Source organism: Nyctibius grandis, chromosome 13 (assembly GCF_013368605.1).
Source record: "Nyctibius grandis isolate bNycGra1 chromosome 13, bNycGra1.pri, whole genome shotgun sequence".
NCBI classification, from domain to species: Eukaryota; Metazoa; Chordata; class Aves; order Nyctibiiformes; family Nyctibiidae; genus Nyctibius; species Nyctibius grandis.
The window spans coordinates 17,905,491-17,932,900 of NC_090670.1; the positions used below are offsets into that span (position 1 = coordinate 17,905,491).

Genomic DNA, 27,410 nt, shown 5'->3' on the forward strand with positions numbered 1-27,410 from the left:
AACTAGTCCTGATCCAGCTGGAAAATAATCTCTCTTTTTCTGACTTATTCTTTTCCAGTCAGCCAATTTTCTGATTCAATTCATCCTGTACCCACACGAATATACAGTGCCTGTGTAATGGAGGAGATGGCAGAAGGGCAGGGACAAGTGGCTTAAGAGATGGGGACTACTGGTGATTTAAGCAGCGTTCTCACTGAGCGCAATCAAAGATGAGGCCGGAGCACTCTTTAACACTGTGGTTTGATATTCAGTGTTAAATTCTGTTTGGCAGGACAGGCAGTCCAGGTTCCTCACCACCCTGTCCTGCCCCCTCCCCATCTCCTCTGCTGCCTTGTTGCAAGTGGTTATGCAGCTGCACAAGGAGCTTGATGGGGAAACCCGTCTGCCTGAAGAACGATCCAGTAAAAAATGGACATTATTATGACAATGCAAGGTCAACACATGAAGTATATCACAATTCATTTCATTTTGGCAGACTAATGTTATCAAGCCTTCAGCTTTAAGGCTAATGTATCTGTCCGAGTGACACAGTCAAGTCACATGTAGAAAGGACACAGTCAAATCACACTTTCCTTCCCTAAATAAGTTCCATGGCTGGATGCATCTCTCCATGGAGAAGTGTTACAAAGCCTTGTTCACAAACCTGCTATAAAACACATGAAGGTGTTAAAACATCGCTGCGGATAAAGGACGTATGGAGCTGAGTGAAGGTGGTAGTAGAATGCCAGGCTGGGAATTAAATAACATTGCAAGCCTGTATGAAAGTCACTTACTCTCAAACAAAAACCTCTCTAGAGAAGTCAGAGCACATTTGAAGTAAATTGTTTATAGTTTCTTCGTGGCAGTTTTAATTTATGTTAAGATTCTTTCAAGACCAGTGATAATGTAAAGCACTAGCAACAGGGATGCTATGAGTTTATACAGATTTATTTATACAGTTATGTAAATGTACATAGGGCATGTATTTATATATTATACACCATTTATAGTATATATTATATTAAATACAATAAATAAATATTGCCACAACATTTTTGCCTAAATTCTTGAAAAAAAACAAGCATGGTTTCCAGTTTGTCAGATTCCAGCAGTGACACTGCAAGCTGTTGTCAGCCTGCCCTGCCGAAGAGCTCCAGCTCCTTTTTTGTGAAAAAATCTGTGGAAAGGTTAAGCTCTCACCCAGGCCTGATGCCACCAACAACACCTTGCAGAGTCAGGCAGAGGCGTATGAGACTCCTCAGAAATTACAGACTCGTAAAACCCAGTGAAGAATCACTGCGTCCACTTTAAATCTAAGTCAAAGTTACAAGGAACTCGTTAAAAATGAACACAAGCTGCCCTGTCCTTGAAAAGCCAGGAGTTTCCCATCCTGGAGAGAGGCACTAACTCCAAGGACAGCAGCAATGTTATGCACTCTGCGGTCATATTTTGCAGTTGTGGCAGTGGAATGGCAACCTGTCTCCCTGAAGTCACTTCTGAAAAAGTCTGTTTCTAAAAAATCTGCTACGATGTGACCAAAAAAAATCCAGTTTATTCATAGTAAGTTCATACAAGGGACCAAATGCTACTGAAAACCCTTTAAATCCCTGAACTGAAGAAGTTTGGAAGGAGCAGACCAGGCAGATGGTGGAAGCTGAAGCGGACGCGTCAGTGCGGACAGAGCGCAGCAGATGTGCGGGCTGGCACCGCAACCGCTCCGCTGCCGCCGCCTGTGCCTCCATCGCCGGGCCAAAGCCCTTCTCCTGCCGTCGAGGCCAACCGCGCCTGGGGCACCACGCCGAGACAAGCACTTCATCGGGGCCACCGCAGCCACCGTTCCTCCCGCACCTCCCAAGGCTCGGCCGCGGTGCGGGCTCACCCTGCTCCCCCGGGGCGGGGGGCTGTCAGCACCCCGGGGGCGCCGGGCTCCTCCCGGGGGCGCGGGGCCGGTCTTCCCCCGGGGCGATGCGGCGGCCGGCGGGGCCGGGCGCGGGAGCCGCCCGCTGGCACTGGCGGTGGCGGTGGGTGTCGCAGCCGCCGGCTGCGTGGCGGCGAGCCCCGGCCGCCCATCACGTGCTCGGTGTGTTGCATTGTGTTTGCGGCGGAGGGAGGGCTGGCCGTGTCAGTGATCAATGTCATGACTTCCTCCTCGGGCTGGAGCAGTATCAGAGCACAGCTGAAGGAAGCTGATTGCTGCTGGTTTCAAATTGGCTGGGAACAATACACACACACGCACACACGCACCCGCACCCGCAGCCCGCACCCTGGCTCCCGCATCGCCGCTCCGCGCCGGGGGGGGAAGATGAGCTCAGGGGACGTCGTTTGCACTGGATGGCTCATTAAATCACCCCCCGAGAAGAAACTCAAGAGATACGTAAGTGCAGAGGCTCCTGCTGTTATTTTTTCTCGCTAAACGGATTTCGGCATGTGCTCGGTGTCTTACTCTTCCTTTGCAACGTCTCGCTTGGTTCGGCTTCGCCTTGGACCAAAACAAAAAGATTTACAAGTCCGTGCGCTTATGGAGTATTTTAGTTTTCACCGATATTCTTGTGCCCTTTGAGAGTAACCTTTCCCGGCTCGTAAGATTATAATGCTTCAGTTGTTATGCAACATATCTTAGGTTAAAAACCACATTTCGGTTTCAGTTAACGTTGCCGTAACTAACAGAAATGTTGTAACAGAATTTCAGATGTCACTTTTCCAAGGAAGGGCAAGAAGCTCCTGAAGAAAACCAATACTTAAATTCTGAGGCTCTGCTTTGTTAAGATGCTCTGTAATTTCTATGGCACTTGCTAAAGGCAACATCTGCAATAGTTTTATTTACCAATTTAACATGCCAGATGCGGTCGTTAGCAGAAAGCTTTACTTTTTGCCTGTGATAAAGAGGTGCTAGAAGATGCCACGCTGTAAAGTTCCTGATAGCTGAAAGGTGCAGGGGGCTGGTGAGAAGCAGCGAGCACTGCGTGCATGGAGAGCTGCAACTGCATTATGTGTGAAGGGGGCCCCTTGTTTCGTACTGTATCTGCCTGCCTGTTTTTCTGGAAAAAAAAAAAAAAAAAAAGTGTGTGTGGTGCAAACATAGGGAACTGTATCATTGCAGGGCTGCGAGGAAGGCATTCCGGGTGGAAATAAATGACCCTTAAAAAATTGCTTGGGACAGCAAGAAAAATGTAACCCCATCTTGGGCCATTTTGCATACTCATTTGTGATGGTTCTTCATCAGTCATGTTGTTGCTGTTGTTACACTTTTGGAATCGGTAATATTCGTTTGAGTCATGCACTTCTAACCTAACTTACCCCAGAGCACTGCACTGTACTAGAAGGATGCCACCATATGTGTCTGCCACACTCGAGCCGTATACATAGCTTACATCATTTGTCATATTCACTTCTGTTTATCAGCATTTTTTCTGGACTGCTGATGTTAGCTTTTTCTAGTAATATGAGGAATAACTGTCTCGCGAAGAACGTGGTAGATATCATTTCGTAGTGTATTTTTTCTTTGCACTAAAAAACTAGGAGAAAGGATAATTTACTGATGTTAGAATTTACTTTTAACTTATTCTAAGCCAGAGTTTCTTCCTTTAGATCACAGTATTGCATTGAAATGGCTGAATATTTGCTTTGTTCAGTTAGCATTTTCCAATTCTAAAATAACCGCTATGATGTGTCTCAAGGGAGCCGCAAGTAAAATACAGATATCTAATTTTTGTTGTATTTTGTAACGAGTGTACTAATAGCACTGTATAGCAGGCACTAGACAATGCAAGAGCCACTGATTCACCCAGCTGGTGTCATTAGTAACTCTGTCAGTGAAGCTATTTTTGATGACTCAATATTCATAAAAGGGCAAAGTAGAGAAAACAGAATGTGATAAAGCTGGGATTTGAAAGCCCCCATTATACAGTCAAGAGAATAGTCACAACAGGGGCTCTGATCAGCTCACAAGACTAGTTGCAGCCTGCTCTGCTCAGATTTTGCCCTACAAAACCTAGGGAAATTGGGTCTATGTTATTCTTCAAACATCGACCACTAAATTAGCCAGATCTCTGCAAATTAGGCTTTATTTTCTGCTTAGGAGGATAAACTACTCCTTTATCCATAATCAAACAGAAAGAAATCTTCTGCAAGTACAGCAAAGATTAATGTCCTTTCTCATACGACTGGATACACAGTAGGTGCTACAAACCAAAAGGAAATTGTCTCTTACCCACTGTAAACTATTTTTTCCCACTTTTTATATAGTTTCACCAGCACAGTACCTTGTGCATCTTGCACTGGGGTGGTAGATAGCTCAGGCTGGACCACAGAGACTGCTTAAAAACAACACAAGCTTTAAAACAATGACTGTTTAAACTGACTTCAGTAGGTGTCAAGTGTCAACCGCTTAGAGGAGAATGGTGTTGGCTCTGGTTCTGAACAGACAACATACATAAATCCCCAAGCTTTACACCACCCTTTGTGTTCTGCTGGCAAAACCCATGCTCTGAGCTGAAGCTTCCAGGGAGCTTCAAACGCAGCTTGGTGTGCAGCTCACTGGGATCTCTCTTACACCAGAGTGACTCAGTTGCTCTCATGGGGTTGTCTCGCAGTTTACATTTTCCTGAATTCAGCATCTGGCCTTTGTAAGGTGCAGCCTGAGGGTCTCTTGTTTTATACCCAGATGAATTCTTAATCCTCAATCTATTACAATCACTAAGAAAGTCCAATTAATTTCAGTGGAATCTGTAGTTAAGATACCAAAGTGATGAATTCAGGTTGTGAGACTGGGAACTGCAAATAGTCCCACTGAAGCCACTGGGAATATTTACAGTGTTTATAAAATTAAACAAACACATCTTTGCAAGATTAGAGCCTAAAGACCAAAGTATACCTTCATTTATGCTTGTTCTCTGATGAAAGCAATTAGGTTTTCTGTGCATAAACAAGTCAGAATTTGGCTTTAGGTAAGCAGAACGTTATTTTCAAAACTTTGAAAAGCAAAAAGCAGGTGTCAAGAGTCTATATTTTTCCTTTAATGTCTTACAAAGCTGATGCTCTTAGTAGCACTATTCTTAGAAGTGTCTTATCATTCCCTAACAAAGGCTGCTCTCTTACATGTGCAGGAAACGAACATGAGATTAATTACCCAAGTGTAACTTTCTGTAAGAACAAAGCGCTTAATGCTAAATGCAGAGAATTCATTAGAAAGCACAGGGAGCTTCACTCCAGCAGGCAAATACTCTTAATAGTAGTTTAATAGCATGTACAATGCTTTTCCCTCTCTCTGTTACTTGAACCATGAATCCACCATGTCAGCCTATTTAAAGAAGCAGTTGTGCAAGGAGTCTCCCAGGAGAGCATCTGGAGTGTGTTGCAGTTCTGTGTCCCTAAGTGTGACCTGAAAGCTTTGCTGCTCTCATTTCCCCACTTGATTCCAGCTTTTCTCACCGGTCGGGGCTGTGTGGCCCTGAGAGGTGCTGGGGAACCCCCAAAGCTCTGGAGGAGCTGGGTATGGGCTGGGGGCGAGAGAGGAAGAAGCTGCTCCCAAAAACTAGGCAGTGGTGGTGGCAGAGGTGAAGTCCATCATGCTCTAGACCAAAAATGCTAAGTTTCAGGCACAGTTTGACACTCACCCCACAGGAAGAAAACCTGGCCCCACTGGAGTTTTTTGGTATTGATATTAGTGGATCATGAGTACCAGCATCTGTAGGAAATTAGATGTCATGGGAGAATCTGCTTCAGGTTTGATGGGTTTCGCAGTGCCTTATATTAGTGCTGAATACATCCAACCAGGGATTCAGATTAGGCGTTCAGAGCCGCAAGGGAAAGAAGTGTTTATATTTGTTAAAAAATAATTAAAAATTCAGAAGGCTCAGGGTGGTGGCGTTCATGTATCCCAATTCTGTAATGTCAGCCTTGAACAGCTGGCTTTTTGATGCTTTTCATATGGAAATATATCTGCTCACTGACTGGTAATATTTGTTTTCTGTTTGTTGGAGAGGGAGGAGAATGGTTTCATGGCCTAGAAAACAAAGGAATTACTACAGCCAGTGCAAAAAGTCACTATGAGGGGGAAAAAGACATGGAAGAAGGCACAGAGGATGTCTAATGAAATAAGAGACTAGTGCCATTGAGAAGACACATTGTTCATGTCCCAATAAGGAGAAGGAGATGGGATTTTTAACATGCAGCTAATTTCAACCTGTCCTCAAATCGCTGTCCTGTAGTTTGTCCCACCTGTGAGGAGCAGCAGCAGCAGTTAGCCAGCCTGCCCCCCCCCGGCTCCTGTGAACACCACGCCAGTATTTACTTACTGTTAGTGTTCAGTTACGTGGTTTGCGATAGTAAAGGGCTATATACAGATGCTTGCTTGTTGTGAGTCAGTGCAGCTCCGTTTAAGTCAATGCTGCACAGCTGTCCTCCAGCTGAAGAGCTATTTTTAATCTTTGGTACTATACAAATTGATGAGGGAAGACCACTTGTTCAAAAAAAGGCAAGTTTCCCACTTTACTTGAGTGACTGGTTTCTTCAAACATTATTGAAAATCAAAATTCCTTGTCAGCATCTCTAGAACAAGAATCTAAATGGACCCTGTATTAGAAAATTTAGCCTTGTACTTCTTACCACACTTCTTCTTGGAGTGTCTGGACTGGGAAGACAAATGGAGGTGTAAATTAATATACCAGATGCAAAAAGCTAGTAAAGCAGTGTCTGTTCCTGCTGTCTCTGTGCGAGGGGCAGTAAGTGCTGTCAGAAGGGCACAGCAGCAAGTAGCTGCGGACAGACATCTCTGGCTGTTGGGGGGATCTGCCAGAGCTCGACCACAGCACCCCACCGCCAGGGTTTTACAAGATAAGAGAATCTAGACGACTTCTCCATTTTTAGCTGAAGTTCTGGTATTTATCAGGAGAACAAACGGGAAGTTACTGGCCACTAAGAAGAAAAAGTAAAGTAGAATTATGGAAGAGTTTGCTCAAGTAATAGGAAGAAGAGTCCTACAGCACTGCTAAGGGTGGGTGGGATGCAGAGCGTCTGCTCTCTGAGCTAGCGTTGGGCTGGTGTCAGCAGAGGACATTGCCACCCTTGCCTAAAAGAAGTCCCCAAGTGCTGTGTGAGGTCAAGTACTACTTCTGCTGGTTTGGGATTTGGGGGAAGTTTCCAAAAAATAGCTATCAAAGAGAAATCTGAACTTAATTTTTGTCCATAAACCTTTTTATTTCCAAATGCTTCCTACAAAGCCTCACCTCTTGAGCTCTGTCCCCTCTGAATAGAGAGTTACGGCCACCTTTCATACCCTGCTGGAATCGACATCCCGAACTCTCATGGAAATAACTGAGTTTATTTAACAAATTTGTGCAGGTTTTGTAACTCTAGTTTATAGGCTGGGTGGGAATAGGAGACCTGTGTGACAGAGAAAGTTGACAGAGCCTTTTAGCTTGTTCTAGTTGTAAGTTTTGTACCTATGTTTTTTTCCTGCTGTTACTTAATTTTAAAATCCAGCGTATATTCTGTCTGGTTTGTGTATTAAGGAAGAACTCAGTTTTGAGAAAATTAAGACTTTCATACAGAAGCTCCTGTGCTGCAGACTACGTGTTCTCTTCCCTGTGAAATCCTGAACAAATTGATCTCACTGGTAAAATAACAGCAGAAAATTTGTTTTAGGGAGGAGTTTCCATCATTGGCATTAAACATTTCTAATTAGCTAAGTGCAAATCAGACCATTTTCCACCACTTAACCTTGTTTTGGTAGGTTAAGTGCGATGTTTATTCTAGACCATTTTCTTCCATTTTAGCCATGTTTTGGTAGTTTAAATGCAATGTTTAATGAGATAGGCTGACTTCTAAGAAAGAAATAATTTCTAAAAAAACACTGCTGTTCTTGGCAACCTATGTATCAGAATGTTAAGCAGAATAATTTCCCTTGGACTATTTATTTGGGTGGAGCTGTAATAGCCCTGAAGCCTCAGTTTAATCTTTGACTACATGTTTTCAGTGCACAGGAATGTCCAACTATTGGTTTCTATTCAAAACAGAAAACCACGAGTTATCGGGTCTTTGCATTCAAAAATAGAGACTTAAAAAAAACCGTGCTAGTTTGAAATAGAGAAGGAAATGTTAACTGGAGTGGTAATTAAACTAGTGAGGCAATCATACAAGTCTTAGAGGAAAAAGCATTACAAGTAGTACTTGGGTGAACTCTTTCTTGTAGCATGAAAACTGTAATATGGATAAACACAATACTTCTACCAATAACGTATTAAAATGCTATGAATGTGTATTGCACCAATTTGATAGGTTTTTTGGGAAAGGAACAAGTTTACTCCTATAATGTTACTCAGTAGAGAAACAGTTGTTTTATTTGCTTTCTTGTCCTTTTCATTTGAGTTGGAAATGAATTAGTAATGTGATAAGACAAGAAAAAAATGCCATCTTTGAAACGAAATTTGCGTGTCAAAACATTACATCCAGCCATATAAAATAGATTTTCCTCTCTCTTATTTAGTTGTTGAATAAAATGCAATACTTCAGCTTTTTATTTTTTCTGCTTTACATATCCTTGCCTTGTTTCAGTTCGTGTTGCACCAGAAAAAAAACCCAACAAACATATAGCCATGCAAAACTCAGTTTTGAAATCTGCTTCGACATGGTATTTGTTAAAAATAAACCAAAACTGATGTCTAGTCTTTGTGGCAGAAAAATACTCCCTTTCTGAGGCTAACTCATTAGTAGCTTTGTAATTGTTAGAATGAGACAACTGTTCTTAGAGATTTTGTTATTCCCTTCCCTTCCGATGCCAGAAACCCCACCTGACCCCTGCAGTCAAAACTGCTTTGTAGCTTTCCACAAAAGCCTTGAACAGTGCACTTCAGTTATTCAGTATCTTTTCCCATAGAGCATTTTACACAAAGGCAGTAAAATGTCATTATTAGTATGAATTTACATTTACTTAAATGAAGGTGTTAATTTAAATAGAACTTAGATTGTCATCTGGAAGTTTTTGACTTGTTTTTGACAATGCGTTTTAAAAGACAATAGTTTCTGTGAGCCCTGTTAGTGAAAAATTCTATTCATCCTGTGACTCCCAAGTCTCGAGGACCATGGGTTATGTATTCATATTTCTGTTGGACAGAATAATGGCCATAACGAGACCCTTTCTAAATTTGCAACTGTTGTAATCGCAGCAGAGAGCATAGTTTGTGAACAATCTGTTTTTACATACCAGACTTGCAAACTGTTTGTAGAAGTTCAAGGATTTTACAGTTGTGAAGCCATTTTTTCAAGCTGACATGAACTGATCGTGCCAAGGAGAAGCCAATAGTTTGGAACAAGCATTAACTGTGTTTTACTTGCAGACTTTACAAACTGTGCAGTAAAGCCGCTAAGTTTACACAAGTATTGAGTTTATAAGCGCTGGGAAAGCTGAACGTGTATGCCTGCTGTAAAGCTGTGCTTCCGAGATCTGTTGCCGATTCCACAGAAAAGCCACTGGCATTCAGAGGTGACCGAGTGTTGATAAAATCGCTATGAGATGAGAAACAGCATCTGAAGAGATGCCAGCTGAGTTTACAGTAGCAATGAAGAAACAGTTTCACGAGAAGTCATACACTGCTTCATGAAGTGCTCACTGCCTTCCCAGCTACTACATCTGTGTTGTTTACTAATATTTATAGTGGAAGCTTTGCAAGCTTAAGAAGTCTTATTTTTAATAGGTTGAACATTTTGAACCCATCCTAAGAAAATGACTGAGTTCTCACTGAGGCCTTAGGTTTAAAAATAAGAAGCACTTAAGTAGCTCAGGGAATTGCTTTTTTGAGATACTTAGGCGCGTTGCTCCCACTGAAATAGGGTTTGCAAAATGTTTTCACTGGCTAATCCTCTGACTCCAGGGCTGTTTTTACAGGTCTTCACTGGCTATCTTTCCTTGTAAAACAGTGGGATTTGGACTGTCAGCTGAAAATGCGACTGTTACTCCAGCTTCACGTTGTGCTTTTTAAAATGTTCCTTTTTGACAGATAACTGAGCGTCATATCACCCTTGAGCTATGGATTATAAAATAATGGTGAACTGTTTTTGAAAAGTGGGGGAAAAACACCAGATAAGTCCCATCATTATTTCAGTATCCTCCCTAAACTGCTTTCGTCTGTGCTGAGCCTGAGAAATATTCAAGCTGAAACATCATTAAGACAAGCAAACAAAAAGGTTAGGGAACAGTCTGATTGGCACTGAAAGAACAGACTTCGTGACGGTGACACTGCTTTGGTCCTCCTGTGCATCCCTCTGCATTGGGTTTTCAGACTGGAAACCTAATAATACTGTCTTGTAAAGGGAAAAATAGAAGCATTTATTGAAGTGTTACTACACTGCAATGCTTTAACAGTTTTCTTATGAAAAATGTGTTCTTTTTTTTCTTTTTTTCAAGTTCACAACTGAAAGTACTGTTGCTATGTTACTGTAATGGTGTGTAGGCTGCTAAATAAATAGAGGGAGTTTAGTCCATGCCAGAAATAGAAAGCCAGGTCAGAGGTGACATTTGGGACATGTTGAGAAAAAAGGAGAATATATAATTATTTCTTTCCTTCCTATCATTCTCTTCAGTCTCATTAACCCCAGACTACTTAGAAGGAAATTACAACAGAATTTCTGGACATGTGAGAGTACTAAAAATCGACACCTCTGGAGTTCTGCTAAGTCTTTTGGTTTTGTTTTTTGCAAGATCAAATTTGCAAGGGAAACTGGTAAAACCATGGCACCTTGCACACTTGTGAATTGAATAGCTACTTCGAGGTATCAAAAGGCATGGGGAACTGTTGAAAATTCACTCTGCAAAGGTAGGCTTAGAAGGGAAAATCTCACAGAGGGGAAAAGCTTTGAGAAAATGTGCTCTTGTGAAGCCAGAAACAGGAAATTTGAGTCCGTTGTACTTTTTGGGATAGTTTGGCAGGTTACCAAGGACCAGATATACAAATGTGCTTAGGCTCTTGTGTTAGCAGCCCTAGGTACCTGCTTGCACCTTCAGCTGCCTAAACATCTTTGTGCACTTGGCTTGTGAACGTGTGTGAGTGCCCTGTTTGTACAGCTGGGTCATTTTTATCCCTCCTCTGCTGCCTGCATGTGCTCCTCATGTGCAGACCTTAGGACAACGAGCTCTCGTTTAAGCTCCAGCAACTGGTGGGAACTGCAAGCTGTTAACGTGAGAACTAGAGCCCAGTCCTCCCTCTATCCGTGTCAGTCAGAGCAGGAGCAGCCCTTATCCTAGGAACGAGCACTGCAGCCTTGTTACTCACAGACAGCGGCCTCTGACTTTATTTCCAAAATGTTGTCGCAGATGCTGGATGCTCTGGGCTGTGTTCCCCTAGTCACAAAGCTTCTCAGCCCCCTCCCAGCCCCTTACGGGTGTCGCTGTGGGTGTGCACAGCTCCCCCATGCTCCGGTCCTGCCTTGCCCTTGGCCCCGCTGCTCTCGCATGAGCATCGGCAGCCCTGGACCCGCAGCAGAGCAGCTGTGAGCTGTCAGACCTTCCTGCGGGACACAGAAACACGGACCGAACTCGCTCATGTGTGAGTTAATTTAGCAGATATGTAATTAATCTGGAAGATCTCCTCTTTAAATATATGTTTACTTATAAACAGACTATTAATGTGACACAATATGAGGCATCTAATTTCTCTGTGAATTAGGGAAGAAGCCCACAGTATAACCTAAACCAGTTCAGTGCATGCAATCCCGTTAGAGATTTCTTTGTGGTGTTTTTGTAGCTCTGCAAATCTGTTACTTTCCTACAAAGAAACAATGTAAATGTTGCCCCCTCCCCAAGAGACCTTTGGATCTGAGGCATTCCAGAAAATCCCAAATTTACCATAAAACTTACAGAGAAGGATTAAATTAGAGAGTACAAGAAGAGCCAATGATGCTAAGTACAGTTATTCTTGTTCCTAAATTGCAAGGTTTTTAAAATTTTCTTTTTAGTTGTTAACACTCCTTCAATGGAGGGCTGGAATTTGAATGGCTAAGAGTATTTCTTAACACGATGGACATGAATAGATGGTTTAATAAGAAATGTTCTTAATTTTCAGCCTCAAGCCAACCCCTACTGTCTTAGACCTTCAGACATGTCTGCAGAATGTCTGAGGTTCTGTGTCAGAAAATGAATGAGTAGTTTAGGATCCATCAGGGTTGTTTATTTACTTACATTAGGAGTTTGCTGCTGCTGCGATTGGAGACATTTCTTGTTTTCTAGCACAACCAGTATTCAGCCTCAGAGTGAAGGAGAGGGTGTTAGAGGCTTTCTTCTCCCCTACGGAGTTCAAACCCTCGTTTGGGCTCTGTCAAATCCTTTACCCTTGCCAAAGACTGCATTTATCTCAGACCCTAAAGAGCAATTATTATGATTTATATGTCTTCAGAGTGAATAAGATTTTACCAGGCATTTTCTACACAGAAATCTCCAGTCGGGAGAACTGCAACCTACAGCCTGTCCTTTCCAGGGCTTTGCTGCCCATGCTCAGCAAATTGGCCAGTTTTAACCAGCAGCAGCAGCAGTATTGCTAAATGGAAAGGAGGATGAATTATACCCTCTGCAGTTCTGTTGTGTTAGCCTCCTAAAGGACCTATTTGTCTTCCATTATATCTCCAGGTCCTTTGTGCTTGAAAAGATCTTCTAAACTTTGTAAGTAAACTCAGTTTGCTGGCTGGTAAATTAAAGCTGTTTACCCATTAGAATATTCCAAGTGGGCTGCAATGACATTTGCCTGTGCTCTTTGTTGGGGCAAACAGCTTGATTGTTAAAACTGAATGAAATTGTGTCAAGGTAGAAGATGGCAGACATGGCCAGGTTTCAGATATGCTATAGTTAGCTAGATCAAGAGTAAGTATCTTTATCACTGCTGCTTTAAATCTTTAAGGACTCCCCTCACGATGGCACTTACCTTGTCGTGGGTTCAGAGATGCTTTAGTGAAACTTGCCATTCAAGAACAGGTGACACAAGTTTGGGAGGTGAAGAGCCAGAGAGAGCTTGCACGAAGCAGTATCTCTGCAGTCCTTTCCAGAATACAGTGATGGAGAGGGATAGTCATAGAGATGCACCCCAGTGATATGTCTCAGGAACATTTCCCAGCAAATGATTTGCATGTAGTTTAGCAACCGGAGCTTGTGAAGATTTCAGCAGCAGAGGCCCTAATTCTCATACGCTCAGAACTTACTCTGCACCCACAGGCAGCTTTCAGTTTGACTCGTTCCTCGGGTTTACTGGATTTGGAAATGGAACCGGGATCTCTATATGAGCATATCATTGTAGATTTTAGTTCAGAGATTGGGGTTTTTTAAGAAAGCAACTGTTTTATGTGACATCTATGCATAGGAATAAAACATAAGGAGCAGAGGAAGGCACTCAGATACAAGGTCTTGTACTATTAATGGTCACAAGGCGTAGGATAATTTTGTTGCAGGGCAGCTGGTCACTTCTGACTTGCACCTAGGATTGCTGCAGTCAAGGTGTGCAATCAAACTGGAAGGTTAGATCTTAAGCTTTTATTTGCATTTATCAGTTTGCAGAAATCTGCTTGGAATACCTATTTGTCCTCTCTGAAAAGACTGCAGATATAAAGTACTTAGACTCATCAGGAAAAAATAACCTGAAATAGAAATACCCTGAAATATCCTGAAATAGAAACGGCCTCAAATTGCGCCAGGGGATGTTTAGATTGGGTATCAGGAAAAATTTCTTCATTGAAAGGGTTATTAAGCATTGGAACAGGCTGCACAGGGAAGTGGTGGAGTCACCATGCCTGGTGGTATTTAAAAGACATGTAGATGTGGTGCTCAGGGATATGGTTTAGTGGTGGACTTGGTAGTGTTAAGTTAATGGTTGGACTTGATGATCTTAAAGGTCCTTTCCAACTAAAATGATTCTATGATTCTATGAAATGGCACCTCATGTTCTCTAGCAATATAGGAGCTTAACGAGAAACCAGAAGCCAAAAAAATGCAGTCTCAAATTCTAACCCATTATGACCATATTTATGGGGAACATTTAAATAATCTGAGCTGTTTTCCCTACATATCCCTTACTACTAAGAACAGTACCTTATGGCTGGTGATATCTTGTCTTCGTTAAACACTGAACCTGAATATCAGAATTGAGCTTCAGGTTTTTCTCTTTAGCTTTTGTATCAATTGGCTGCATGCAGACCAAGCACAGAGCCATGGCCCTCAGCAACAAGGGAATGGGGAGAAAAAAGCAGAGAGGAGGATTTTGCCCCCAAGTGGAAACCCCCAGATCTGCCATTATCAGAGCTCCTGGTAGCTGCAGCGTAACTGGGAGAGGTGGTGTGTGGTATGGGAACTGCTGCCATTTACAAGCTTGTAATTGGAAACTGAAGACAATGAATGGATAAGAATATGTTAAAATGCACAATTTCACTTTATTTTGTGTAACATCTTTCGCACAAAATTTGCCACTCAAATCGATTACAGCCAGATAGAATTATGGTGAGAAATAAAAGCAGAGTTGTAGAGAAACTGGTAACTTCTTAAAAAGAGTGAACTGCCACTGAAAAATGTCACTTTCTATTTGAGAGATAAAATCTATGCATGGTGCAGCCATTTTTGCTTTGCCTGGCATAAGATTTGCATGACTCACAGCCAGCAGCATGCTGAGGACCTAGAAGTACATAATACAAAAGCAGATGCTGGCTGCTGGCCGCTGGCTGGGGAATTCCTGTACCACCTTTGAAATGATCATCCTCTTTGATGGGGCAAATGTATATGATGTTTCTCCCTTAGGTAAGGTTATTAATCTGAAGGGTGAGAGACAGTGCGAAGGCTGCTAAACACCTACTATCATAGTAGTCAGTCCCAGCTGGTGAGGATGGATGATGTAATGGATCAAGCAGGAGGAGAAAGTTTTCAAACGGGAGGGTGTAAAATTTGAAAGCCTGCACGTAGGAATCACAGTCCTAATTCGAGTACGCAGGCAGCTCGGCAGATGGCCCAGCAGATGAGTTGCTATGCACCACGGTATGTGTGAGAACATGAGAGTAATGGCGAGGATCCGTGCAGAAATGTAGCCCTGCCCTGTGCATGGTATGGGGTAACATCAGATGCCATGTTCCTTACCCTAGCTGGGCCCTCTGTCCCCCATCAGGGCGCTTTGTTGGCTTGCACACCAAGCTTTCCACAACAGTATTTCATATTGCTGTTCTCCGTTACAGCAATTTCCTCCCCCATGCTTTGCCTTCCCTCTCCAAACAGAGCAAGAGCCATCCCCAGAAGTGTAGGTCCTTGCCAGTCCCACTAACACCAACGTTACATTGCTAACTTCTACTCCTGCCCTAGGCTACAGCTCAGGCTGAGCTGGCACATCTCTCTGGGTGGAAAACCTCCTGCTTCAGGCCATAGAACAGCCTCGCGGGGATGTTTTGGGTTTATCTATCTCCTACAATTCCAGTTCCTCCAGCAGTGAAGTCCAGTGGCCAGATTTCACGTGCATCCTATGTGACTTCCACCTTTCCTAATAACTTCAGCCCTTTGGGAATTTTAGGGAAAAACTTCAGAAAATCTCTAAAAAGCCATTCTTTGTTTAAGAACTGACTGGTTTGCATCTGACTTTCCACAGGGGATCTGTTTTGCTGCTTGCTGTTTGTGAGACTTTTGGGCTTTGTTTGCAAATCACCTATGCACTTATCGCTAGATCCTGGAAAAAGCATCTTTACCACTGATAGCTTAGAGTAGCCATTGCCATTTCCACCTCACAGTCACGTTGTGCTGCTGCTCAACATAAGTGTTAGAAGCTTTGTTTTTTCCAGGGGTTTTCTAACAAACCTCTGTTCATCCAGAGCAATATATTCATATGGGAAGTTCCAATAATCCATGTTTTGTGATACAGCAAAAGTCTGTCTCACTAACCAGTTTACGTGTAACATTGATGAAATGACTACCACTAAGTTGTTTCAAGAAGCTCCATTTCCAATCTACAGGAAAATTACATAGGTGTATAATGATGCGTGAATTCAAATCACCATAATTATGCTGATAAACATCTTCTCAGATGTTCTTGGGACGAGTGACATCTTTTTCCTTTATCTTATACCACTTCTGAAGCAACATAAACTAAACTGGGAACAATGTTCTTTTTTCCAGTATCAGTGTGACCACGGCATACTTACGCGAGCAGATACATGGCAGCTCAGCTATGCCAGTAAAACATAGTTTAGATTCAAGCAGCAATGACACAAGCAGTGGTAATCCCTACTTTCCCACACACTATCCTGTCAGATTTCGTTTATCATCTTGCAGGCCTAAAAGACCATAGTTCAGGTTTTGTGTCTCCTTCGCCCTTGGTATATTTACTTGAATTGTGAACAAAGAGATTCTTGAATCCCTCCTATTTTTGTTATGGTCCCTTGGAGCCAGCACAGACTACTCAGCACACTGAGCTCATCCAAGGGTAGACTGTTATTTCCATCATGGGCTGGCCAGTAATTGGGACAACAGTAATTCCGTGAGCCCCTGATGAAGGCTGTTTGGACCAGGTAGTGGACTAGGATACATGGTTGAGGATATTTCACTATTGGACCTTTAAAGTGTGTTTAGCAAGGAGAATGTTCTGATCTTCCATAATTAAATTCTGTACGTACAGCAGCCAAACAACAACAACAAAATAATCTAGGTCTATATTCACTGTTCGTAAAATAAAACTCTCTGAAGTGTCTTTCAGCATAAGGGCTGTGAGTCAAAGTGGAAGGTTTTATGTTAGTAAAGGAAAAATTAAACATCATCATCTGTCTTATTGTAAAGAAGCACAAGGATGTGAAAAACTATGTTATGCTGGCTCACATTTTTTCTACATAAATGAATTTTTTGGGCATCGTACATGCTTACAGTAAAACAGTTAAATAGGAAATAGTGAAATCCACTATGATTTTTACATAACTTTTTCTTTCATAACATACTTGTGCAATAGAGTAGTCAGAATGCAATAATCAAACTATGTTTTTTCCATGCTTGAACATTAGTGGCCATCTGGAAAATTGCATGCTACCTACAATCAGTGAATTGGTTGAGCGAGGAAGTCACCTCCAAGGAAACTAAAATTAGTTTTATGTGCTTGAGTGAGTTGACTTTTGACAGGAAGAAACATAAAGAGGACAAAAAAAATTTTGTTTGCCACATTCCTCCTTGGAGATGGTGTCAGTCAGCACCGGGTGCTAATGCTGGTCTCAGACCCAGTCCGCAGCCACGTGACTTGTCCTCACAGTGGAATGGTGGCAACAGGCCTGACGTGTTTCTGGTAATGACACTGGAGGAGCCTCCAGAGCAGCAAAGAGAAATACGTAAGTGCTGGAAAAAAAACCTTAGCCTGTTGTAAGAAGATCTTGTAGGAAGCAGTGACCATTTCTGACATGCCGTTGCAGATACCCTTTCTGCCTGTAGCACTTACAATTGTAGCTTAGCAACTTATTTGAAAAACTTCTTCTGAAACTGTCAGTTATCACTCTGCTAGTGTAGGGTGTTGCCTCTTTTCTTCCTGGTATGAATGCTGAGCCGTGGATGGGGTCTGTTCTGGGAACAGGCTACAGGCACTCTCGTTAGTCAGCAAATACCAGAGCCCCAGGGCAGGGAGTCAGCAACAGGGACCGGGGAGGGGGGGACATGTCCAGCGCCTGTTGATAATCCAGTTATTAAAAATAAATGTTGACTTGATGAACTTCTAACCAAAAACCTGTTATGTCAGAAGGGGGCTCTTCTAATGCTCAGCTCCTCAAGGCAGGGGTATAAGTGTGATAAGGCTGGGGACGTCTCAGCTGGGAGGAAAGAAGAGCTGAGCTATCCAGAGTGTTGCCTGACTACCCAAGGCCTTGGCAGCTTTGACCCCTGTTCTTTTGAAACCTGTGTCTGACTATGTTATATATTTGGCTTACTATCATTCCTGGATTTGATCAGCTTTTTGGTGAAAATGTCATTAATTACCAATTTAGTTCAGTGGCACAAGAGAGTCCAATGCATAGTGCAATTAGTGGTTTCAATCCTTAGCTTATAATTGCTCTTTCCTGAATATGATGTTGTTGGGAAAGTTTTTAGTTTCCCGATGTCAAGCCATTAATTAATCAAGGACCAAACCAGAAGCAGAGCACTGTGGAGAAGATTATTAGGTATCGAAAGTCACTGATAGTAAACCTCTGTGGAGATGGTGCCTGGCTGCGGTTGGGGAACTTGCCTTCCAGTTGCACATTCCTCTGCCTGCAAATGCCGTGCTGCTACTTTTTCCCTGCGCAAAGACGAGGCACAGCCACCAAATGAGTCATGGATCTGCACTCAGCTGTGTCTGACACATGGAACTCTGGAGCAGGACAGAGGCAGCAGCTTTGTGTTGTGGGAATGCAGGACACACGCAAACAAACAAACAAGAGAAGAGTTTTATGCTCAAGCCTTCAGCCCAAGACTTGAAGCTCTCTTTAGAGGTCTTTGGCTTTGCTGCTTTTGACTATATCCAGCCAGCCCCACCTCTCCCGCATTCTTCCTTCTGGTGGTTTTCATGGCTAACCCTCAGCATCCACACAAGTGCTTCCCTGGCCTCCTTGGGTGGCTGTGACCCGTGCTAGCCCACAGAAAAGTAAAGTAGGCACGGGCTTAGGAAATGGTAAAAAAACAGAAAGATCTCTTGTTGCTGATCCTCTCCCTTGAACTGCAGCTTCTTTAATCACACATTGCAAGACGGATTGCTGAGTGGAGTCGTTTTGCCTGTGAGTAGGGCTATGGTCCTGGAGCTCTCTCGGAAGGTGTTTCTAATTCAGAGTACGTGACATCTATCACATAACACCATGACAAAATGGTGTTTCTAACACAGAGTTGAAGCAATTTGTGAAGTGAAATTAATCATAGGTGTATGTCATGGGTTTTGATTTAAATGTGGATTGGAAAGTACATATAGCAACAGCCTATTTCTAAAGACATTGGTTCTTTACAGCAAAAGAATGAAAGTGAAAATTATGCTGAAAAACAATAAAACAAAGAGTACTGTAGCTCTGGCTCTGCAAAAATACAAAAATTTCTCATTGGATGCAAGAACTGGTATGGGGAAGGGGCATGGGATTATTTTAGTGCTTCATTCATCTTCAACTTTAGTTATATGTTATGGGTCTGATTTTGCACTCAAGAAAATCTTGAGTTCCCCTTTTAGCTGTCAAATAGGAATGAACACAGAATCAGCCATGGAAGAGGGGTCTTAGATTTAAAAAATGCAAGTCCTAATGCAGCTCTCTTTCAAGGCAATTGGATTATTCTGCTTGATTTTAGTAAGAATTGAAATAAACTATAATGGAGAGGAGACTCAGGTTACAGGAGCAAAAGTAGCATTCAAGGAGATGAACAAAGATGTCCTATGGCATATTTAAAATACCAGCAGGATAGTCTTCTACTGGATTTATTGAAAGATGAGTACCCAAATATCCCCAAATTCCTAGACAGGCTTAAAACTCTGTCTTCATTTTTTTTCGATAAACCATTGTGTGGATTATGTATATTGTAACTTCATGACGGTAGCAGTGCAATAATATTAGTAAGCACTCTAATTCTCAACTTTCATTAATTAATAAGAAAGTCACAGAATAAAATATGAACATATGTCATGGTTTTAAAAAAATGAATTCAAGGAATCAGTAAGACCAGAAGCTCTGTAAGTGCCAAATTATTGTTGCAGAAGTATTCTTTTATCTATGGGTCATGATTTCCAAGAAATGAGTGAAAAATGTAAACACTTCCAAGCATTTGTCCCTTTGGGCACGGGGTGTATTAAACAGCAACAACAAAAAATACTTCATGGACAGAAAATAATTGTTGGCCAGGGTATTTCAGACAGAAGCCAATAACGCTTAACTCGGTGAACAAGCAAGAAGAAAAAACTTGCAAATGGTTTTATCACCTGATTCATGGAATTTCTCCATTCACCTGAGTTTTAAAGTGAAGTCTCCTTCAAGTTTAAAGAAATAAACTGGAACCCTTTTTCTGTAGTAGAAGTCAAAGCAGGAGATGGTTGTGGTAATTACTGGCAAGCAAATAGTAAATACTCTCCGAGGTGAAAACCACAGAGCTGGAAATCATGCCTCTGCTAAGCTGGGTCAGATTCTGCACTTGATTCCACTGCATGAATAAATTATTGGAAGACACATTTCAAGCTCTTTTTTCAGAAGTGAAAAAATAATCCAAATTCTTACTTTTGCAAAGCAGGGCAGCAATATGCATAAGAACGTGGCACCATTAGTTTGCTGCATTATTGTTTTAGAGGTGCCCTTTTGAGTAATACAGGTATAAATATCCCATTGCTCCCAGGCTAGATTGTAGGATTTGTAAGACTGTATAAGTTATTTAAGCATCTAAATCCATTTTGTTTCCTATGTCAGCTCTTTGATGTTGGTTTGATCCCACAATAAAAAGTAAATTGGTATATCAAACATAGGCTGAGAACTCATCCTGATAGGGTGAATGAAAATCAGCAGCACCCAGACTTTTGTTGGTACGAACATTAAATAATGGCGCTAGGACAGTTTTGTCTAAAACAAGAAGCACATTGGAATGCCATAAAAATCAGTAAGGTTGTTTTTTCTTTAAGATCTCCTGGAACCCAACTGAGCAAGTATTGTAACTTTTGGAGCTGCCTGCTGGCAATGGTAATGCTTCGTGTTTCACCTTAAGTCTTCATCTTTCCAACTTCTGCTCTGATTGCACACAAAAATAGCTATGGCAATGCGATAGGAAGGATCAAAGTCAGAGCAAAATTCTTTGAGTTGTACTTGTTATAGGCCGAGACCATCAGAAACCACAAATTTCAGGCAGTGTTGAGTGCAAAACCAGAAAGTGGCCGAGGCTTTTCTGTCTGTTGCAATCCTGGAAATTTCCCCAACAAAATACAGTTTGCTGGGCAAGGAGTCATGTTGTAAAAATCTCCCTTGCCTTCTTTGGAAGCTTTTTCAGTTTTCCTCCCCATCTTACAGTCAACCCATTGGCTCTCTGGAAAGGCTGGTTTTCAGCACACTTCCATAGTTTGAGACTTTACATTGTATTGCTTATCTTTATCGTGCACAGTACGCGTGGTTTTTGTATGCGTCTGATTATTCTAGTAACCTGCTGAAATCAGAAAAGGAATTTTTCCCCTTGTTTCACTAAGGCCAGGATGTCATTCATCATCTTCCAGTGTGATGCTGTTTTCTCCCTCTATGGTCTCCCCTCTAAATCAGAGTCTTCAGGAACGGAAGAGGCACTTCCCTTGGCATACCCCTGGGAAACAGTTCTCTGGTGTTTTACAGTGACTTCTAACACAAAAATCAAGACAGCATCACCGTATGATTCTTCCTGGGCTTTGTAAACTATTACAAAAATATTTTCTTAGAAAAGGCTTTTCTACCTGCAGAAGGATTAGATCAATCATTACACTTTCTCACAAGTTCACGTGTATGCTTGTCTTTTACCATCTCTCTCAGCCTGTCTTTTAAAAGCCTCCTAAGAACGTCAGCACCACATCAATGTCCTCTGAACGGCCCACATCTATGCCACAGACACACTTTCTCTTTGGCTGAAAAACGTCCATAAACTTATAGTTTAGAATCCACTTACTTCTGGCTGGTTTAGCAATGTGTGCTTTTGTAACACAACTCTTTGTCCTGACCAGGGGGTGTTCTACCTCCCAGTTGGCTTCATTTGAATCTAGCAGTTAGATTTAACATTTTAGTAACCTCATCAGCCCCACACAGCCTGGTTGGGTCACTGACTGTGGCATACATGTTACTTTTTACACTGCATCCTAACGAGTCACATTTACAAACTGCTTCTCTGAAAAACATGGTAAGAAAGAGTCATAAGTGAAGGAGAAGAGTAGGAGTAATTCCACATTCAGATCTAAATTTGTGTCAAGTGTGGGATGAAGTTTAAAATAAGAAAAGATAATAGTTGGGGTTCTGTTGTTTCTTTCTACCTCTTTGAAAAGTCATTTTTGATCATACTCTTTACCTCTTTAAAAATGTAAATTCAAGTGATGGACCTTTGCTAAAGTGTTTCATGAGTTAAAATTAACCTTGAAAGTTAGCAGGAGGTGTTACTTGCTCTGCATTTATTTCTACTTGATTTTTTTGTATCTGACCAGAAAATGGGTAGCATGCAAATATCTTTGTGGTTTAAACAAATGAGCCATGAAGTCTAAAAAAAGGAAAGCAGTTACTGCTTTCTGTGTACAACCACTGCTTTCAAATGTCTCTTTTGTATCTGTTAATGCCTGTGACTATAGCTTCATTTTTTGGCAAAAATACTCTGTGTTGTTGGGGTAGGAGGGATCAGAGGAAGGCATTTTGCCAGTTTGTTTTTCTCCTTGAGGGGAACTCCTGCAGTATTCCTCCCCTGGAAGTCAGCAAGGACCTGGGCAATGGCATGAGGATGAACCTTGTCTTTCCCTACAGAACGTGAAGGATTTGTTATTCAAAATGTCAGTTAATCTACAGTAGAAAGCTGTGAAGGTTTCAAACACGGTGCCCATCCCCGGATTCCCCTGACGATGTCCGTGGTTTTACAGACGTCCTTCCTACGCGTTGTTCTCTGCACTGTTGCTGTGTGCAACACCCAAACAATGAGGGCAACACCTTAAAAGAAAATCTCCCTTCTCATTCAGGGCCACCCTTTTGGGGTATCCTGTGCAAGAATTATCTCAGCCTTCACAGGACAGAATTTCTCTCCCTTGTACAACTCTGGCTTCAAGTCTGTAGACAGCACTTTGCAGCGGTATGTTTTCATGAAAGCCAGAAGAAAACAATAACATTATATTTTTCCTTTTCCTCATTTGTGTATTAGTTTATTTTTGTCAGCTTTGAGCTTTTGGATTTAATTTAGCTTAAATCGTTTTCAGTTAAGATGAGCCATATGGCTTTAGTGAACTGTGAGCTCTCACCAAGTTAGCTTTGTTGCTCCTGTTAGATATTTTCTTGGTCCTTGTTCTGCTGGAAGGTTTGATGCTTCCAGACTGGCATTTTTCTCTCATGGTTTATTAGTGAATCATAAAGGTCTTGCTCCACTGTGTTCTGATCTGTTTTATTTACTGATGATACATACTTCATGGCCCTCTAGTTTAGCAAAATTGTTTTTATAGAGAATAAACAAAATAGAAACACAACTGAAGGATCAATGACCGTTCTCTTTGTTTAAAATATATATTATCCTCAATATTCAGAGTTGTTAGGCATTCTTTGCGCTTTTACAGCTCTCGAGAGATTAGTCAGACATTTATATAATTAAGAGTTAAGCATTCTAAAGTTCAAACTGCTTTGTTCTTCATTTGTGATTAATCTGATTTCTCACATTGCTCTTCAGCCTTTGGTTTACATACTTGGAAAGCATTTGGTTGCTGAGCTGCCTTTTTTTATAATACCATAAAAAATCAAAATATATGGTAAATTTTGACTTTTTTTAGAGAGGGAGAAGAGTTGAAAAAACCCATTTTGCTGAAGCAGCAACACAATGCAAAGTCTTGCATAAGAAAATGTATTTTGGTTAAAAAGAAAAGGTAAAGTTTTTGAGACACAAGGTAATTAATTTGACTGCGTTCTGGCTTCTTCTAGAAGAGCCTCCCCTTCCAACTTGAAGTTTCTGATTACTGACACAGTCCATTAGCCTCAAGTGGATTTACAAAGCGTGTCTGATGATATTCTGGTTGGGGGCTGCCTGTTATTCAAGGGAGCTGTGCAGAAGCCACCTCTCAGGCAGCATCTCCCATGGAAGGCGTGAGCGTCTAACAGCATCTGCGCTGAGCTTGTCTGGCTGAGCATCTTCTAGGTAGCTGGGAAATGTACTGCCTTGTTGTCCAGACTTAAGTCCTTTTCATAACTATAGGTAAAAAATAAGTGTGTGATTCAGAGTTTGGCTTCAGCTGACCCATGGGTTGAGCTGCTGTTGTTTGTTGTTGTAATTTCTATAGTTACACTGGAAGCACTCTGGGCATTTAGGTATTTTGACTGCCGAAAGCCAGAAATAACTAGTTGGAATAAAAGTGTTAACAGTCTGATGGCTGTGTGAGTCATAGCCACAGTGGCCTTTGAGACAAAAGAGAGATTGCTCCGAGTACAGCAGTGGAGAAAGCCCTTCCTCTGTGCAGCCTTACACACTCATTGCTGGTCAAATTTAAACTTCCTTACTCAGAGCACAAATAGCTCTTCTATTTTTGCAGTCCGAGCTCCCATACCCCAAGATCCCTGTATAATCCAAAGAAATACTTAAGGGACCATTGCAAGGCTTGCAGAAGCAAACCCTGCCTCACACTTGCTGTTGACTCTGGGGAGACCTCTTCCCAGGCAGCTCCAGGACAGGGAGAGGTTAATCGTGCCTGCTGGTTTTGCATGGCCCACTGGCAAATCAAAATTAGTGGGTGTCCAATGTTCAACACCCAAGAAGATTTCCACGTTCCTCTCATGCACATGTTCATGTATGGTGCTTACTTGCCTCTCCGTGGTGCATGGCTTTTGCATTAGAAGAGGAAGTGTCCTCTCAGGTTTGTGCTACACACAATGTGTATGTTTCAAAAGCATACTGTGGAATAGCATTTTTCAGTAAGAAAACCTTCACTGTCTTTGAAGTGAGAAGATGGTTAAACAGGAGCACATCACTTAGTTGGAGTCAAGATTCTCACTTCATCTTGCCAGGCACTGCTCAGACTTTGGGCAGGGAAAACTTGGACTATAGCCCAAAAATATGCAGGCTCAATTCCTTAAAGTATTTTAGTTTAAAGGAGGTCAAAAACTATCTCTGAGCTTGCTGTGAAGTGTGTGCTCAAGTACCTTCTGGAACTAGGACCTAAACTTGGAGGGCAAATGATTTGGCTATAAACAATTTGGCTTCTTTTGGTACCCTTGGGAAACAGCCTGCAACAGAAGAGTTTCTGTCAGGTTGAATTTTGGAGGTTAAACACTGCACTTATCCTTTTGGACTTGAGAGAGAGGTTCTTTTCTGATCGTGCTAACCATGCTGTAGTCTCAGGATCAAAGTGCCCTAGGGTGTTTGTTTGCTCTGCACTCACACAGCCCTTATCTCACATCACTTTTTGTGGGATTCAGCTAGCAAAACCAGTGACTGTGAATGAACTTCACGCTTCTGCTTACAGCTCCTGACACGATCATTGCTCTGCAGACAGAGCAGATCATGTTGAGTTTCATTGTCAATGTGAATATACAGTACCAGGGGCCGTGGCATTACACAGCAGCACAGATTTCTGCTCTGTGGGCAACCCTGGAACTAAGTCAAAGAACAAAAGCAAGTACTTGTTGAAGTATTAGAAGACTTGTATCTTCAGGAATGGACAGGGGGCTCTCAGCTCTGTAGCCAGCCTGCAGGCCATTTTCTGCAAAGGCTTCCAGGAACTTCATGAGAATGCACACAGAAATTGAGGATGATCTAATGTTTTTAGTGACATGAAATCTATCTGTTACTATGGGAGAGCATCTTGATGCGGAAGGACCACACAGTGCCATGGCATGGTATGCCTGTCTGGGTTTGTGTCGCAGTGTGGCGTGCCTATCTGCGTTTGTGTCAGAGGCCCAAGAGCTCTGGATGGAAAAATAAACAAACCCTGGGATGCTTCATGATGAGGAGCGAAACCGTGCAGAAGTCTGAAGCAAGTCTGAGTAACATGCTCTCTCTTCTGGGGCTTTGTTTTTCTGGTATAGTAGAGAAACAGCCTAAGCCTACAGGGAGCTGAGCTGCAATGTTTTGCATCTTTTTTTGGTGTTGTTTATTACGAGGATTTGTTGTTGGGTTTGGTATGGTAAGACTGCTCTCACACCTACGCACTGAATTGTGTTATGCCTAGATAGGCGCCCTCATCGCTGGCCTACTTTACACTTGCTCACCAAAGTGTGAACTATTACATATATACCATGACCCGGTCTTTTTAATGATAAAGTGATATCAGGCATATTTGCATATTTGTTCTTAAAAAATATTCTAGATGTGTCCGAATTGTGACTGTAGTCACCAGCTCAGAGTCTGCTAACGGTGAGAGCAGAGGGGAAAACCCACGCGTATGAGAAGCTCAAAAGAATATGTTAACGTGCATTATTCTCGTGGTCCTTGTAAAGATGTATGGTGGCTTCTTACTTACAGCAAGCAAAATTATTGGGTCCAATTGTTGGAATTATAATATGGTGAGAAAGACTAATTATTCAGCCCTCGGATACCTTTTAAACTGTGGGTGAATAGATGCCCCATGCTGTGCTGGTCTGTCACTGCATCTTTGATGTATGTGATTGAGGGTAGAAAAAGAGCATTGCATGCAACACCATTGATCACAGGCTACAAGGTTTTTTCAGTCTGGGAGTACTAGTAGTTTTATTTTTATTTTCAATGGTTCCCCTCATGGTACTTCCCCAAACTAGCCCAATCACCTTGAGGAAGTTTTCCTATATAGAGCATTAACTCGCGTAGAGCAGTGATATCACTGATTTTTATAATAATTTAAATGAGAAGGTAGAAATCTTTGAATTAAGTTATAATTTCTTAATCTCATTTTTTTTTCCACAGGTACTTTTTAATTTATTTCCTTGAAATATACTTTCATTAGTTGCTGCGTAATGATTTACAACTAAATGGAGTTCTTAGAATAAATGTGACACTTATTTTTGCTAACAGTGATACTCTATGTCTGTCCATAAATATCTAGGCATTTGTATAGCTTAATATACAATTACTCATGTTCTTTATGTTATAATTTTGTTATTAAAGAGGTTCCATTGTGGAAAGCTTTCTTTCCCCCAGGAGGGATTACTTTGTGTGATTTGAAACAAGCTTCATTTGAATGAAATTGGAATTCAGTAAAAATGCACAAAAGCATTTAAAAACTTTTTAAAAGGATTTAAAATTAATTAATTATGTGAAATTACTTACAAATAAGCTAGGTGTTTTTTTCTGTGTTAAATTTTTCACCCTGTTTTGTTTGCAGGGTTTTTTTTTGTAAAATCATGTGCAAATACAAAATTCCAGTTTCTTTGACACTACGTATTTAGAAAGCAGTTAAGTGAAATACATGTAGGAGTCAGAACTTTAATGCAAACTGCTGAACTGCACAGTCTAGTACCGCTTCCTTCTGCTATTTAAGTGACCTGCTGTGCACTGAAGCTCAAAGGTGTGATGTTACCCTTCTTACCATATTATGCAATTATATTACAAATCACATATGCTGATACGTATCAATCACACACCTGAATTCCCTTGAAGCTGAAAACCTGTGAATGGTGTCCGTGCACAGGGGTGTTAAGTACGTTGAACTTGTGTGTTCATGCTTATTTGCAACAGAAATGTGACTTGGCTTTGGGACAGCTCTGCTTTTGCTGGGCAGGAAGAGACAAATCTTTTATTTCTTACCCTCTATGAAACACATTCATGATCAGAAATAGCACAGATACAACCACCAGCTGCAGAGGTGGGG

General features: G+C 41.7%; 1 protein-coding gene across 2 annotated transcripts in view; it reads left to right on the forward strand.

Annotated features, from left to right (window-relative positions):
- The first annotated feature begins 2,169 nt into the window (after positions 1-2,169).
- The window catches only part of GAB3 (GRB2 associated binding protein 3), a 67,544-nt gene continuing 42,303 nt past the window's right edge, over positions 2,170-27,410 (forward strand). Inside the window, exon 1 of one of the 2 annotated variants that reach the window (XM_068412101.1) lies at positions 2,170-2,353. In XM_068412101.1, the coding sequence (XP_068268202.1) occupies positions 2,282-2,353 (72 nt within the window). In that variant the 5' untranslated portion in view covers positions 2,170-2,281. The remainder of the gene's footprint in view (positions 2,354-27,410) is intronic. The other variant, XM_068412100.1, reaches the window with a different exon arrangement.